Source organism: Sciurus vulgaris, assembly GCF_902686455.1.
Source record: "Sciurus vulgaris genome assembly, chromosome: 18".
Classification (NCBI taxonomy): domain Eukaryota; kingdom Metazoa; phylum Chordata; class Mammalia; order Rodentia; family Sciuridae; genus Sciurus; species Sciurus vulgaris.
The window spans coordinates 15,273,950-15,289,433 of record NC_136479.1 but is presented as its reverse complement, the minus strand read 5'-3'; the positions used below and the strand labels follow the sequence as shown (position 1 = coordinate 15,289,433).

General features: G+C 44.6%; 1 protein-coding gene across 7 annotated transcripts in view; it reads left to right on the top strand.

Annotated features, from left to right (window-relative positions):
- DNAH3 (dynein axonemal heavy chain 3) overlaps positions 1-15,484 on the top strand; it is a 463,090-nt gene that overhangs the window by 434,476 nt on the left and 13,130 nt on the right. For 6 of the 7 annotated variants that reach the window (XM_079120030.1, XM_079120029.1, XM_079120028.1 and 3 more), the window contains 4 exons: positions 2,362-2,560; positions 5,722-7,863; positions 11,996-12,221; positions 14,890-15,134. In XM_079120030.1, coding sequence (XP_078976156.1) covers positions 2,362-2,560; positions 5,722-7,863; positions 11,996-12,221; positions 14,890-15,134 — 2,812 coding nt within the window. The remainder of the gene's footprint in view (positions 1-2,361; positions 2,561-5,721; positions 7,864-11,995; positions 12,222-14,889; positions 15,135-15,484) is intronic. The other variant, XM_079120033.1, reaches the window with a different exon arrangement.

The window sequence follows — 15,484 nt, the reverse complement described above, 5'->3', positions numbered from 1 at the left end:
ACTGCTGCTTGGTGACTCTGAGGCACCACCGACGCTGGGAATCGTTGTTACAGATCAGGCCACAGTGAGAAGCCCCTTTGAGTCACTTGGCAAACTAGCTCCAAAACTGAGGTGGAATTCAGGTCTCGTCCCTTAGGAAAGGAGTGGAGCTGCCCGGTCACCAGGGGCACGAAGCGTGCGCGGGCCACACCTCGACTGGCAACATTATAAGAAAGTGACGTGGACTGTTGCTGTGAAGCCTGGGGCACCTGGGATCCTCGACATGCACCAAGTGTCCAGAACTACCCCTGAGCCAGCACCTTTGGCCGCTCCTGCTGCCAGACCCTGTCTGAAGCTGATGAGAAACATTAGGACCAACCCGAGTTCTTCTTCTTGCTTTCTAATCTGGCGCATGTGCCAGGGATGAAGAATGAGCAAGCTGGGTTGCCCCCACGCCTGGGCCATTATTGCCACCTGAGGTAGAACATTCCAGATTCCATTTTGATAGGGCATCCGATGTGGTTTACAGGGCGTGGAGCCTTAACATGATGAAGTGAAATAAAACATTGCTTTATGTTTACAAGAGAAGCAGAATTCCTGAAACAATCTGCAACATACACAGGAGTATATGTGTCATGCATGTGTGCACACACACATGCAAGAAGGTGGAGCCAGTTTTGTTTATCTGCCTATCCCAGTAACCCTGAGGGATATAAAGATACATGCTTGCTCTAACTCGCCTGAGAATTGCCTTTCTCTGTGAAGTTTCAGTTTCCCCATGGCTGTGTGATCACTCCTTGGACTGGGGGACCCAGCAGAATTCAGAGCGGGGAGCCAGGATCCTGGCTCTGTGAGCACCCAGCTGTGTGACCTGGGCTAACTCATTGTGCATCTTGGGATTTTTTTTATTTTTTATTTTTGATGGAGTTTGGTAATTGGGTTATTAACCAATCTAAAGTCCCTTTCAGTTTTAAAATACTCTTATGTTAAGCTTTGTCTTTTTTTTTTTTAAAAAAATAGAGATATAATCCATATGGCTTTAATATTCACCCTTTTAAATTGTGCAAGTCAGTGGTTTTGAGTACACTCACAAAGTTGTGCAACCGCCACCGCTATCTGACTCTAGAACATTCTCATCACCCCATAAGACCCACTAGCAGTCACTCCCTGTCATACCCTCCTCCTCTCAACTCTGGGCACCGCTTGCTTATTTTCTGCCTCCAAGGATTTGCCCATTCTGCACATTTCATATCAATGGGATTGTATTAGCAGGTGGCCTTTTGTGCCTGGCTTCTTTCACTTAGCAAGATGTTTACAAGCTTATCCTTGTCATAGCAGGCATGGGTACCTCATTTTTTTTAATGGCTAGATAATGCTCCGTGGTGTTAATTGTGTATTTAAATTGGCAATTAATGAATAAAACATACACCACCTGAGTTCAGCCCTATCTCCAGCTCCGCCAGCTCTCATCTTTCTCCCTGTGCCCATTCCGTCTTGCCTGAAACTCTGCCCTGTCCCTGGTTCCCCCAGTGCCTTCTCTGACCCTCACCAGTGCCTGACATTCTCCACCCTGGTGCCTTGTCTCTGCTCAGCCTGCCCTCGCCCCCTTTCCTCCTGTTAATCACCTCTAAGCCTCATCTTTGACGGTCTCTCAACCCTACCCCATGAATGGAGGGGAAACACCCTTCTAGAAACTTGTTAAAAATTAAATGCTTCATTTTTTTTTTCCCCAGAGACTGAATTGTAGATTTTATTGACTAAGGAGATAAAAAGAAAGGATGCCGATTAGTTATGCAGTCCAACTAGTTTCAATTCCAACTAAAAGAATAGTGGCCATTAACAAAATAACAAAATCAACAAGCATTCCAGATGTGTTCCATCTGATATGCCAGGAGAGGTTTTCTTTCTTTTTCTGACTTTTTTTTTTTTTTTTAAGGAATTTTAGTAACAGGTACCAAAAGTATAGCCAGATAGAAAGAATTGGTCCTCATGTTCTATAGTGTGGAAAGGTATCTACAATCTACAACAATTTATTATATATTTTTAAATAATTAGAAGAGTTTGAAATTTCCCAACACATAGAAATGATAAATCTTTGAAGATATGGAAATGCTAATTGCCTTGTTTTGAACAATGTTTAAATTTTTTAAGAACACAAAGTGGTTCCTCAAATGTGCAGGACGTCCAACCCCCAACCCCAAGGTGCCAGGCACGTGTTCCTGCTGCTGTCCCCTGTGGTCAGAGCCACCCTTGAGTGCTCTGGGGGAGGCCCTGCCCTAAAGGGCGTCTGGGCACGAAGCGCCTCTTCCTTTCTCCTCTGCCTGCTTCACCCCTGCGTGCTGGGCCCCGGGCACTCATCCCTTTCAACCCTGTACTCCACAGAACGAATGTGAGGGGGACCTGGCCGAGGCCATGCCAGCCCTTGAGGCTGCACTTGCCGCTCTCGACACGCTGAACCCCACTGACATCTCACTGGTGAAGTCAATGCAGAACCCACCGGGCCCTGTCAAGCTGGTCATGGAGAGCATCTGTGTCATGAAGGGGCTGAAGCCGGAGAGGAAGCCAGACCCCAGCGGCTCCGGTAACCCCCAGCCCAGCCCAACCAGATGCCTGCACAGGCTGCCCTTCCCTGGCAGGAAGGATGCAAGTGACCCATCCCACCCCACCTGCTACAGGCCCCAGGCAGGACCACTGAGTTCTAGAATTTCAAAAGGTGCCTGGACGAGTGTGTGTGTGTGTATGTACGTACATGTGTTTGGACTCAGAGAGCCTCCTGGAGCTTCTTCACCAACCTTTCCCTCTCTATCAGCTGGGAAAATGCAAGTATCCGTGAGTAGAACTGAGCTTAGGCAAAGCCCCGCCTGAACACCATTACAAAAATGAACATCAGGCAGACAGAAGGCCTCGAGTGGAGCAGACACGGAGTTGAGTTCTGTGTGTGTGTGTGTGTGTGTGTGTGTGTGTGTGTGTGTGTGTTAGTGAGAGAGACAGAGACAGAAGGAGAGAGAGACAGAGACAGAAGGAGAGAGAGACAGAGACAAAGACAACATGAGCAGAGATAGAGACAAAGAAAGAGAGCGACTGCAAGACTGGAAAAATAAATGTAGAGAGACCCAGACACCTGTGGAAACACACACACACACACTCACTCACACTCATAGAGAACAGAGAGATGAGGAGGGGAAAAATTAGGAGGGAGAAAGAGACAGAGAAACAGAAAGAGAGACAAAGATACACATACACAGTGAGAAACAGAAGAGAGAGGGAGAGATGTGGAGGAAGAAACAGATGGAAACAGACTGAGGCTGAAATGCTGAGAGAGAAACAGAGACAGAAACACATGGAGTCAAGGAGATGGAGAAAGAACGAGTAGGAAGAAAAGAGGGAAAGAAAGAAAAAGAGAAGAAGGAGAAGACACACATATATTGGGAGAGAAAGAAATTGGTGGTTTGGGATGGAGGAGGAGCAAGACAGAGATACAGAGACTCAGAAAAGGGAAGAAAGGAACAGGAGAGGAAGGGAGAAAAACTCTTTATATGAGTTTACCGAGCAGCAATATATAATAAATAAATAAATACATACATAATACATAAATAAAAGGTAAATATTTATCGTCCTTATAATGTGAATTTGCTGTGGGACCTTGTATTAAGACCAGTGCTTTAGACAGCCAGGTGGTGCGGTGGTGCCCCCCTGTAAGACCAGCAACTTGTGGGAGCTGAGGCCGGAGGACCAGAAGTTCAAGGCCAGCCCGGACAACCTAAGAAGACCCTACCTCAAAATAGAAAAAGGGCTTGATGTTGCTTGGTGGTAAAGTGCCCCAGGGTTCAACCCCCAGTATATAAAAATCAAATCAAATCAGTGCCTTAGAACTGAACAAGGACTCCTATCCTGGAAACAGTCCTGCCATCCCTTCATTCCTTCTGAAATGTCAGAAACCTCTGATCCCTCCTTTGGGATCCTCGATCTCCTGCTTCCTGGGCTTCGCATCCCCTCTTGTCTGGCCAGTTTCAGAGGAGCAACCACATGAAGGTGGTTGAAGATGGTCAAAAATGGCCAAGCAGGGAGCAGACTTGGTTAAATAATTCTTCGGAGAAGCCACAGGGACACCAAAAGTGGGCCTGAGTAAGGATGAGCACGCCAGTATGCCTGCATCCTGGCTGTACTAGGATCGCCTGGTTAGTTTGGAGAATGCGAAAACCCCCACCTCTAGGGGGATTTATTTTATTGGTCTGCCATGCAACCTGAGCCTCAGTACTTTTTATAAACTCCCTGGGGAAGTTGTAAGGTGCAGCCAGGTTGAGACCTACTGAGATACGGTGTGGGCTGGTCATGGATGTCGGTTCTCATTTTGGATCATTGAGGATCAACACAGAATCCACCATTAAAATGTAAGCCCATCGTGAGTGTTATTCCTCGGACCTGTAGAATGTAGTGGGTATGTTGGGAGGGAGCAAAAGAGCAGTTGAGTTAGCTTGAATTCAAATGAAGCAGGTCATTTTGCAAAATGCAACCAAAAACCTTCATGGGAAATATTTGGCTGGTGGCTGTGCTTGCTCTTAGGAATGGACAAATCATAGTCACTATCATGTTTCAAAGTGTAGCTTTTTTTGATGAGCCCTAGCTTGCAGAGTATTGTGAGCTGAAAAGGCTCTCACATTTTTTTCTAACATGTCAACAAAAAGAGCCCCATTTCAGGATGGGATCTGAAATTCACTTGATTAGCTGAAAGCATGACCAGTGCTGAGGATACATAGCTTCACTTCAGGGCTGGCCAGGGGTGGCCTCTGCCCAGTTGTAAGCCTACAGTCTACTACTGCCTCACACCATTCATCACAAGGACAGACTGGGTTCCATCCACCTACCTCCCAGACTGGGGAAAGAAACACTTGACTATAGGCTCTGGCTCCTGTTACTCTTCGCACCTATCCATGAGGTATTGAGATAACATTCACTCGATTCATATTTATCAATAGCTGACCATCACAGTGCCAAGTTCTAGAAAACGTAGAAGAAGCTTACACTTTGAGGGAGAGGTCGACAGTAGAAAGTAAATAAAATGACTGAGCGCAATAAATGCTATCAAGGGCAAAGAGCTGCTAGTAGACATATGCCTGTAATCTCAGTGGCTCTGGAGGCTGAGGCAGGAGGATCCCAAGTTCAAAGCCAGCCTCGGCAACTTAGCGAGGTCCTGAGCAACTTAGCAAGACCCTGTCCCAAAATAAAAAGTAAAAAGTGCTGGTGATGTAGCCGTGGTAAAGCATCCCTGGAGTAAATCCCTACTGTCAAATTAAAAAAGAAAAAGAGAAAGAAAACACTGAGGGAAGGAGGAAGTGGGATCCCCCTTGGAAGAGAAGTCAAGGGAAACCTCTGGATGGAGGTAGCTTTTAAATTGAGAAGTTTAGTCTGGTCAGCCAGTAGAGCCTAGGCGAAGGACTCATGGTGGAGAAACACAGGGGATCATAGAGGATTTTAAGGGAGGTCCTTTGTAGCCTGTGTCCAAGGAACAAAACAGAAATGATGTGGGTAGGGTCAGCTGGAGGCAGGGTGTAGCTCAGTGCCAGAGTGTGTGCCTAGCATGTGTGAGTCCCTGGGTGTGATTCCCTGAACCACAGAGGTAAACCCATGAAACTATGCTGGGTGTGGTGGCGCACACCTATAACCCTGGGGGCTGGGTGCGGAACTTTACCTCTCATCCAAGATATGCTCATACGATCTAGCTCTGTGTCTTGTACCAAATAGGCAAGATGATAGAAGATTTCTGGGGAGTGTCAAGGAAGATTCTTGGAGATCTGAAGTTCTTGGAGAGTCTCAAGACATATGACAAAGACAATATCCCCCCATTGATCATGAAACGGATCCGGGAAAGGTTTATCGATCACCCAGAATTCCAGCCAGCTGTCATTAAAAATGTGTCATCTGCCTGTGAAGGTCTGTGCAAGTGGGTGAGGGCCATGGAGGTGTACGATCGTGTGGCCAAGGTGGTGGCTCCCAAACGGGAGCGACTGAGGGAGGCTGAGGGGAAGCTGGACATACAGATGCAGAAGCTAAACCAGAAGCGAGCAGAGCTGAAGCTGGTGGAAGACCGTCTCCAGGCCCTGAACGACGACTTCGAAGAGATGAACACCAAGAAAAATACGCTGGAGGAAAACATTGAAATCTGCTCCCAAAAGCTTATCAGGGCAGAGAAGTTGATCAGCGGTCTTGGTGGAGAGAAGGACAGATGGACGGAAGCTGCCCGGCAGCTAGGGATTCGCTATACTAATCTGACAGGGGACGTGTTATTGTCCTCGGGGACTGTGGCTTACCTGGGTGCCTTCACTGTGGATTATCGGGCCCAATGCCAAAAGGAGTGGCTGGCCAGCTGTAAGGAGAAGGTCATCCCGGGCTCCAGTGACTTTAGTCTCAGCAACACATTGGGGGATCCTGTAAAAATCCGTGCCTGGCAGATTGCCGGGCTTCCTGTTGACTCCTTCTCCATTGACAATGGCATCATCGTGTCTAATTCTAGACGCTGGGCCTTGATGATTGACCCACAGGGGCAGGCCAATAAGTGGATCAAGAACATGGAGAAAGTGAATAAACTGTCTGTCATCAAGTTCTCTGATGCCACCTACGTAAGGACTCTGGAAAACGCTTTGCAGTTTGGCACCCCAGTCCTACTGGAAAATGTCGGAGAAGAACTGGATGCCTTTATCGAACCCATCTTGCTCAAGGCCACCTTCAAGCAGCAGGGGGTTGAGTACATGAGGCTGGGTGAAAACATCATCGAGTACTCGAGGGATTTTAAGTTGTACATCACCACCCGTCTGAGGAACCCGCATTACCTCCCTGAAGTCGCTGTGAAAGTCTGTCTCCTCAACTTCATGATCACCCCCCTCGGTCTTCAGGATCAACTCCTCGGCATCGTGGCTGCCAAGGAGAAGCCAGAACTAGAAGAAAAAAAGAACATGTTAATCGTGGAAAGCGCCCAGAACAAGAAGCAGTTAAAAGAAATCGAAGATAAGATCTTAGAGGTCCTCTCCATGTCCGAGGGCAACATCCTGGAGGACGAAACTGCCATCAAAGTTCTGTCCTCCTCCAAACTGCTCTCTGAAGAAATCTCGGAGAAACAGAAAATAGCTTCCGCCACAGAAATGGAGATCGATGAAACCCGAATGGGCTACAAGCCCGTGGCTGTGCACTCTGCCACCATATTCTTCTGTATCTCTGACCTGGCCAACATCGAGCCCATGTACCAGTACTCTCTGACGTGGTTCATCAACCTCTACGTGCACTCCCTGGCCCACAGCACCAAGAGCGACGAGCTGCAGCAGCGTATTGATTACATCATTGAACATTTTACCCTGAGCATCTACAACAACGTGTGCCGCTCTCTGTTTGAGAAGGACAAGCTGCTCTTCTCCCTCCTCCTGACCATAGGTATCTTGAAAGAGAAAAAAGAAATTAATGAGGAGATGTGGTACTTCCTTCTGACCGGTGGCGTTGCCCTGGATAACCCCTTCCCCAACCCAGCTTCCGAATGGTTGTCTGAGAAGGCGTGGGCAGAAGTTGTTCGCGCATCCTCACTACCCAAACTGAAAGGCCTGATGGAACATTTGGAACAGCATATGAAGGAGTGGAAGATGATCTATGACTCAGCCTGGCCCCATGAGGAGAAGTTCCCTGGAACTTGGAAGTCCCTTCAGGGACTAGAGAGGATGGTTGTCCTCAGATGTTTGCGGCCTGACAAGATGGTCCCAGCCGTTCGGGAATTCATTTCTGATCGCATGGGAAAGGTGTACATCGAACCCCCTACATTTGATCTCCAGGGATCCTACAATGATTCCAGTTGTTGTGCACCATTGATTTTCGTGTTGTCTCCAGGTGCAGATCCAATGGCAGGTAAGGACACAATATTATATGAAGAACGTCTAAAGCCCAGAATGTGTGAATGATTGACAGCAGTGTGTCCTTAAGAGCAGGGACCACAAACTTGCCTGGCTTAAGACTGAGCCAGTAACAGTCACCTTAGCCTGTTACCACCTCAGGAACTGAGGCAAGTGAATAATACGTCGTTTTCTGCCTAAAGGGGTAGCGCTAATCAGCCATCTGGGAATGTGAACCCAGAATCAACCTTGATCATCTGATTTTTCAAGGGAAACCTGAAAGGTAGAAATGACCCATTTTGAAATCTTGATAACCTCGTGCGAATTTTATTTTCCTAAAAGTGTTGCAAGGGCCAGACTCAGCCTGCTGGCTGCTAGATTCTCATCTTTGTCTGAAACAGTCTTCTCTATTGCTTCTTTAATTAATATGTTTTTGACTAATTAGTACTGCATATAGTTAAAAAAAAAATTAAACAGGGCACAAAAGTATAGGATCGTGCCTCAAGCAGGGGGATTATGCCTCCTCAGGGGGGACATTTCACAACATATGCAGGCATCTGTGTTGTCCCAACTGGGAGGAGAGATGCTACTAGCATCTAGAAGACAGAGGTCAAGCGTGCTGCTCAACAGCCTGCAGTGTCCAGGACAGTTCCCACAACAGACGACCCGGCCTAGAACATCACTCTTGCCAAGGTCAAGAAAGCCCGCCATGGAGTGTAGGCACATCTTTCTTCTCACACCCTGAGAAGTAACCACCATTACCCATTTTCTTTATCTTTCCAGAAATACATAATTCCAAGATTTCCAGAATATCTTGTGATACAGAAGGATATGAGTCATTAACAGGAATAGAGTAGATTTGGGTTCTCAATGCTTTAGTTTTCTCTTGCTGAATGAAGAAAGAGTGCAAGAAATGCAAGTGACAGGCTGACCCTCTCCTGGGAGAGCTGAGGATGTACCCTCACCAGGGAGAAAACCAGCACCCTGCCCTGGGAGCAAGGCAGAGGAGGGAGCTGAAAGGAACAGGCTCCAGGTTCCTGTGAGCACTGAAAGGCTACTGTCAAGCAGCAGTCTGTGAGTGACCCTTTGTGTCGCCTTTGCTCCCCACCCCCATATCCTTTATGTGGCAAATTTATAAGTGAGAAATTTGGGGAAAGTCAAGAGGAGTAAAACAGAAATGGGGGGAAGGAATAAAGGAATCTAAGATGCTGTGCTGGTGGCGTGTGCAGCCGAGGCCTGTCTCTGCTCCGGAAGCCTCTTCAGATTCAGCTCGGATGGGTTCAGAGGAAACCTCATCGGTTCTGTGTCCCTCTGAGTGCCTCACTTCAGGCCTGGTCGTCTTCCCTTTTCTGATTAGGACTGAGCAGTGGGGTCAGGCATTGATGAATAAGCCAGTCCTTCTCCTCCTCCTCTATAAAGTCTCCCATCAGCCTTTCATCTAATTCCATAGTTCTGGATCCTGGTTGTTCGTTGGAATCCCATGTGAAGCTGTAAGAGAAATCTGGATGCATGCCAGGCCAATTAGATTAAAATCTTCAGGGTGGAACCTTGGCATCATGTTTTATAAAGCTTTTCAGGAAATTCTAGTGTACAGTCTGTGATGGGAACCACTGACTTTAATGGTTTCAGCAGCCTTTGAAAATCATTACCAAGATCCATTATTTCATTAGAGGCTGTGAAATGGTGATATTTTAATTCTGTTCTTCCTCCCACATTCATTAGCTGAAACTCTTCTATACAGAAGAATTTTCCCCTGTCAACTCTGAATATAGTCCAAACAGGACGGGCAGAATGGATGTTTGATTTCTTTCTCTGTATTTAACCAGCACTCAGAACATTGAACTGATGCCCTGGTAATCTCCAAAGTGAACAATGAACCACTAAGATTTTTCTGTACCATCGTGAATGCATGGATTTTAACATATTGGATATTTCTTTTCTTTTTGCTTTTTTTTTAATTTTTTTTTTGTTTTTTTTTTAAGTATTTATTTTTTTATTTTTTACAGACTACATTTTGATTCATTGTACACAAATGGGGTACATCGTTTAGTTTCTATGGTTGTACATGATGTAGATTCATACAATTCATGTAATCATACATGTACATAGGGTAAAGATGTCTGTCTCATTCCACCATTTTTCATACCCCTGCTCCCTCTCATTTCCTTCTACATTATCTAAAGTTCCTCAATTCTTCTCTCACTCCCCACCCTCCTCACCCCCATTATATATCATCATCCACTTATCAGGGAAACATTTGGCCTTTGGTTTTTTGGGATTTGCTTATTTCACTTAGCATGATATTCTCTAATTCCATCCATTTACTTGCAAATGCCATAATATCATTCTTCTTTATGGCTGAATAATATTCCATTGTGTATATATACCACACTTTCAATGTGTTGGTGTTGATCTCCACTGCCATTATTGTTTTTATTCTCAAATTATTCAATCTTTGACTAGTGGAAGCACCTTTATATCTGTTTATTTTTCACATAACCCTTGCAGTTTTTAATTTATTTATTTTAGTTGTAAATGGACACAATACCTTCATTTTATTTATTTATTTTTATGCAGTGCTGAGGATAAGACCCAGTGCCTCACATGTACTAATAAGCAAGTGCTCTACCACTGAGCTACAACCCCAGTCCTCCTATCAAAACCTTTTGATAAAATTTCCTTGCCTTCTATCTTAACTGCCTCTATGAAAGATCTATCTCCAATTACTGTCACATTTTGAGAAACTGGGGATTAGAACTTCAACTTATGAGTTTGGGAGGGATACAATTTGCTCATCACAGAGAACCTATGAAATCTGATCATTGTATGTGCTAACTATCCCTTTTAGTGATATACTTCCTCCTGTAGTTTGGGTTTTTTTTTTTTTTTTAAAGGTGAGTTCACAATAATTAGGGTTGTGTTATTTTGTAGAAGTCTCTTTTAGGAGTGTCCCCACAGGACAACTTTCCCTATGCAGACACAGGTTGACATTCTAGATTAATTTAATGAAAATTTCTCAGCTAGAGAATTCTCTACCGGAAGGTTTTTGTGAATTTATACCTCCATCTGCATGTGGCATGAACTCAGTGTTTTGATTTCTCACCAGAGAATTGTTGCTTATCTTTTTCCACCCAGGCTCCCAGTCAGTGACAAAGTTCCATGTTGCTTCCATGAGTTAGTAGGCAGATTTCTGGTCTTAATGTGAGGGTCCAGATCTTTGAGGGCTGGACATAAGTCTCAGTTCCAGCTCCCCATTTCTTAGGAGTTCAAAGCTAAGTTTCCCATTGGTGTCAAAACTCCATCCTCTACATTGGCTAAGTAAAATACGGTATTTCTCCAGTGGCAAAATACTAACAAGCCATAAAGCATACGGTCTTTATTCAAGTATATAGATCTTTTCTTCTATGGTTTTTAAATTTGATGTCTTGCTTAAAAAGATCTTTCCTACCCCAGAAAAGGAAAAAGCATAAGGTCTTTACATATATACTGATAGGAGAAAGAGCTACAAGATACATCATTAAGTGAAATAAGCAAATGTTCTATAACCCATATAATTTAATAGTATGTACATAAAATCTCTCTGGAAGGATTCACAAATCTAATAACATTGGCTACCCCTGGGGAAGAGAGTCATGAAAAAGACTTAATCTCACTGTAAAAGTTCATATATTTTCTACTAAAATTCATAAAAACTCAGTTCCTAGTTGGTGATATGCACACCTCCAGTTTTGAGTTTCCTCTTCATTTTTGGCACCTAAGAATTTTCCTGTCTTTCAAACTCTGATTTTTTTTTCTTTTCAGTCTATGTAAATTTTTTTACAGCAAGAATATCTACATGTTTAGAGCAAAAGGCTTTATCTGCCATCTTACTAGATTGTCAAAAGCTTTCTCAGAGGGACATTTATTTTGTACTTAAGCTCATGAAAGCCAGGTGTGGTGGCACACCCCTTAGTCCCAGAAGCAGTAGGGTCATGAGCTGGAGGCCATCCTGGGCAACTTGGTGGGATCATTAAAAAAAAAAAAAAAAAAAAAAAAAAGTCAATGAGTTTCTTTGTGAATCCTAACTTTTAAATGTCCACCTTCCTTACTCCTGATATGAGCTTAACTGGCCTATCCTCTTTCAAACCCCCTGTTCTTCCTGGTCTCAGGCCTGCTGAAGTTTGCAGATGACCTTAGCATGGGAGGCTCCAAAACACAGACCATCTCCCTTGGCCAAGGCCAAGGGCCTATCGCTGCCAAAATGATAAACAATGCCATAAAAGATGGTACCTGGGTGGTCTTACAGAACTGTCATCTGGCCACAAGCTGGATGCCTGCACTGGAGAAGATCTGTGAGGAGGTGATTGTTCCTGAGAGCACTCATGTGAGATTCAGGTGAGATGCTGTCCCCTACCTACCTGTCTCTGGGACCCAGCCTCGAGCTCCAGGCAGCATACTGGTACCTGGGGATGCCAAAATAGCAAGACACATTCCTGCCCCTAAGAAGCTCTCAGTGTAGGGAAAGACAACTCATAGATGAATAAAGAGGAGACCATGTGATAGCTGAACAAGAAACAAGGTGCACAGAAGAGAGACAAGATCACTGGGGGTGGTCTGGAGGACAGATAATTGCCTGGGATTTTGAAAAATGAGTAGGAGTTTGCCAGGAAGGAACTTCCATTCGTAAGGGATAGCATTTGTAAAAGCAAAGAGGTAATATCAGGGAATACTGAGAGGGTAGCCAGTGACTCTCAGGTGTATGTTGTAAGAAGTTGGGAAAGTGATAGAAGACATGTCTAGGAAGTTAGATTAAATGCCGTCAAGACCAATTTTTTTTAAAAAATTACTATTGATCTAAAAAAAAAAAAAATGCCACCTGTGGTCTAGGCACCATTTGTCATTCCTCTAGCCTCTGTTTTTTGGGCTCCATGGAATTTTAATCAACAATGAAAACAGCTATTTGGTTTTTATGCTCTTTAAAGCCCAGCAAGTCTGAACTTCAGTTTTTGCATTCATGGAATGAAGAATAGAACCAGACAGAATTTAAAGCCTCTTTCAACTCAAGTGTGCAGGGAGTCTCTAATTCCAGACTCTAGGCCAGGGAATGGCCTGTGGGCTAAATCCAGTCTGCTGCCTGTTTTTGATATGAACTGCAGTCTAATTTTCAAATAGGTGGTGGGGAGGACCCTAAAGAATCACCTTTCATGACACATGAATATTATGTGAAGTTCAAATTTCAGTGTGCATAAATAAAGTTTTATTGAAAAACACCCCTAGTTAGTCACGTATTGTCTGTGTCTGCTTTTGTGCTCTGAGTAGTTGAGGCAGACACCATGTGAGCCCACAAAATCTGAGATACTGACTCTTCTGTCCTTTGTGGGAGAAGTTTGCCGACGTCTGCTCTAGGCAACAATGTTTGCTGGTTGCTCTCATGTTGCTCAGGTCTGCCTGAAAATAGGGAAGTGGTGCTTGTTTATGAAGTCACATTAGGGCCCACGGTTGACTTACAGTCATGGAAGCTGCCCAAGGACAGAGTTTAAGGGAAGTCCATTAGTTTCATGAACACTATTTGGTTTGGGATGGTGTTGAGATTCATGGGCCGTTGATGACACTTGATGAAGAAAAATCTCATCTTGTTGACGTGTTAACGCTTAATGCTTATTCATCATTATGCAGAATACGGGCTTCTTGTGAGTAGGTTTTCTGACGATTTTAAAGAGAAAGTTGGGATCTAAAATTTTAAAAGAAAGCCCTCATCTTTGAGAAGTGGGAAACTATTTCAAAACTGTTATAGCACTGTGTGACTGTCAATGGTGTGAGCCAGAGATTGCCCCTCTGAAGGCTGACGTTGGGCCGAGGACCCCTAGTTTAGGACCCTTCCTCTTGTCTCCCAGCCCTGGCCCTTGACCACTGCCAGCTGCCCACCAAGCCTAACCACATCCCAGCTCCCCTCGTGCATGCGGGTGCTCGGCCTGTGTCCTGTATCTCTAAAGACCACCCATCTGCCATCCACCTGCTGGCAGTCTCTCTAATGTCTAGCAAACAAATAAAACCAGGACGTCATGGTGTATGCGTGACTTGAGCTTGGATAAGAAAAACAGACGAATCAAAGTCTGGAGAGCTATATATCAAAATGTCAACCTACAGGTAGAAAAATCACAAATTTTGTTTCCTTCTAAACACATTTACATATATTCCCACTTTTTTGTGGACATAAATAAAAATTTGCATTTTAAAGAAAGAAATTTCCCACAATACCATTGTATTAAATACCATTTCCTATCTGATTGGGGTCAGGACTCTTTTCCTCTAAAGAGAGAAACAGTAAATTTATTTAGGCTTTGCAGGCCGTATTGTCTCTCTTGCAGCTAGAAAACTCTGAAGTTGTAGGGTGAAAGCAGATGTAGATAAGATGTAAATGAAGGGGCTTAGCCATGTCCTGGTAAAACTTCATTTACAAAAACAGATGATGGACGAGATTTCTCTCACCGGGCTACTGCTTTTAATCTGATATTTTCCTGGTTCCCTTCAACCTCTTGAAACCTTCCTCTCATGGATCCTACAGCCCATTATTTCTTGTCTCCCTGTAGTCTTATAATGCCTACCATCCTGTTAGCTTGTTTTTTAATCTCTTTCCTGGTCCCCATTTTCTCCTTAGCAAGAAGGTTGTGAGTATCTAGAGGCCAGAAACAATGCTTTGCTCACCTCAGTCAGTGAGAGGGTGCCTGAGTAGTTCTTTACCGAAAACTGATGCTCAAAAAGTCCAAGTAAGGGGCCCAAGAGCAGGGGCTTTGGAGCCAGGGAGTCCTAGGTGCACAGTAGCTACTTCTAAGTTCACCTGACTGCTCCATGCCTCTGTGTTCTGGCTGGTAATGGGATGGTAAATCTCTCACAGGGTGCCTGTGAGGATCAAAGGTAATCAAAGGACACATACTAAATTCTTAGCACGTGTTTGGCATCTGGGGATGCTTAATAAATGATAGCTATTATTTTTTGCTATTTTTTTTTTTTTCGGTATAACTGATTGCACTGCTCTCAAGAGTTGAATCCATTGTTTTTCCAGACTCTGGTTAACCAGCTATCCATCAGAGAAGTTTCCAGTTAGCATTCTCCAGAATGGGATCAAAATGACCAACGAACCCCCCAAAGGGCTTCGGGCCAACCTTTTGCGCTCCTACCTCAATGACCCCATCTCAGACCCCACGTTCTTCCAAAGCTGTGCCAAGCCAGTGATATGGCAAAAGCTGTTGTTTGGCCTTTGCTTCTTCCACGCCATTGTTCAAGAGAGGAGGAACTTTGGACCCCTAGGTGAGCCACGACTGCACCTGGGTTGCCTGGCGGGGAGGATCACAGACAGATGGAGGTGTATTTACAAGTGGTGTTCAGCTTTGCACTCAGATGACCAGAAAAACAGAATCTCTTCTGGGCAATAATCTGGACATATGTATACTCTTTTGTTATTTGTTATTTATCTGAAATTAAAATTTCACTTAGTGTCCTGTATTTTTATTTGCTAAATCTGACAACCCAATAACCATATTAATGTCGATGTCAGGGGAAAAAAGCCACGCTCCAGAATCAGCGGTCGCTACCTACTGAAGTAATGTGATAGCCGGAAGGCTGCAGGCTCTTCACTTGGCCCTGTGTGTGTCTGTCTT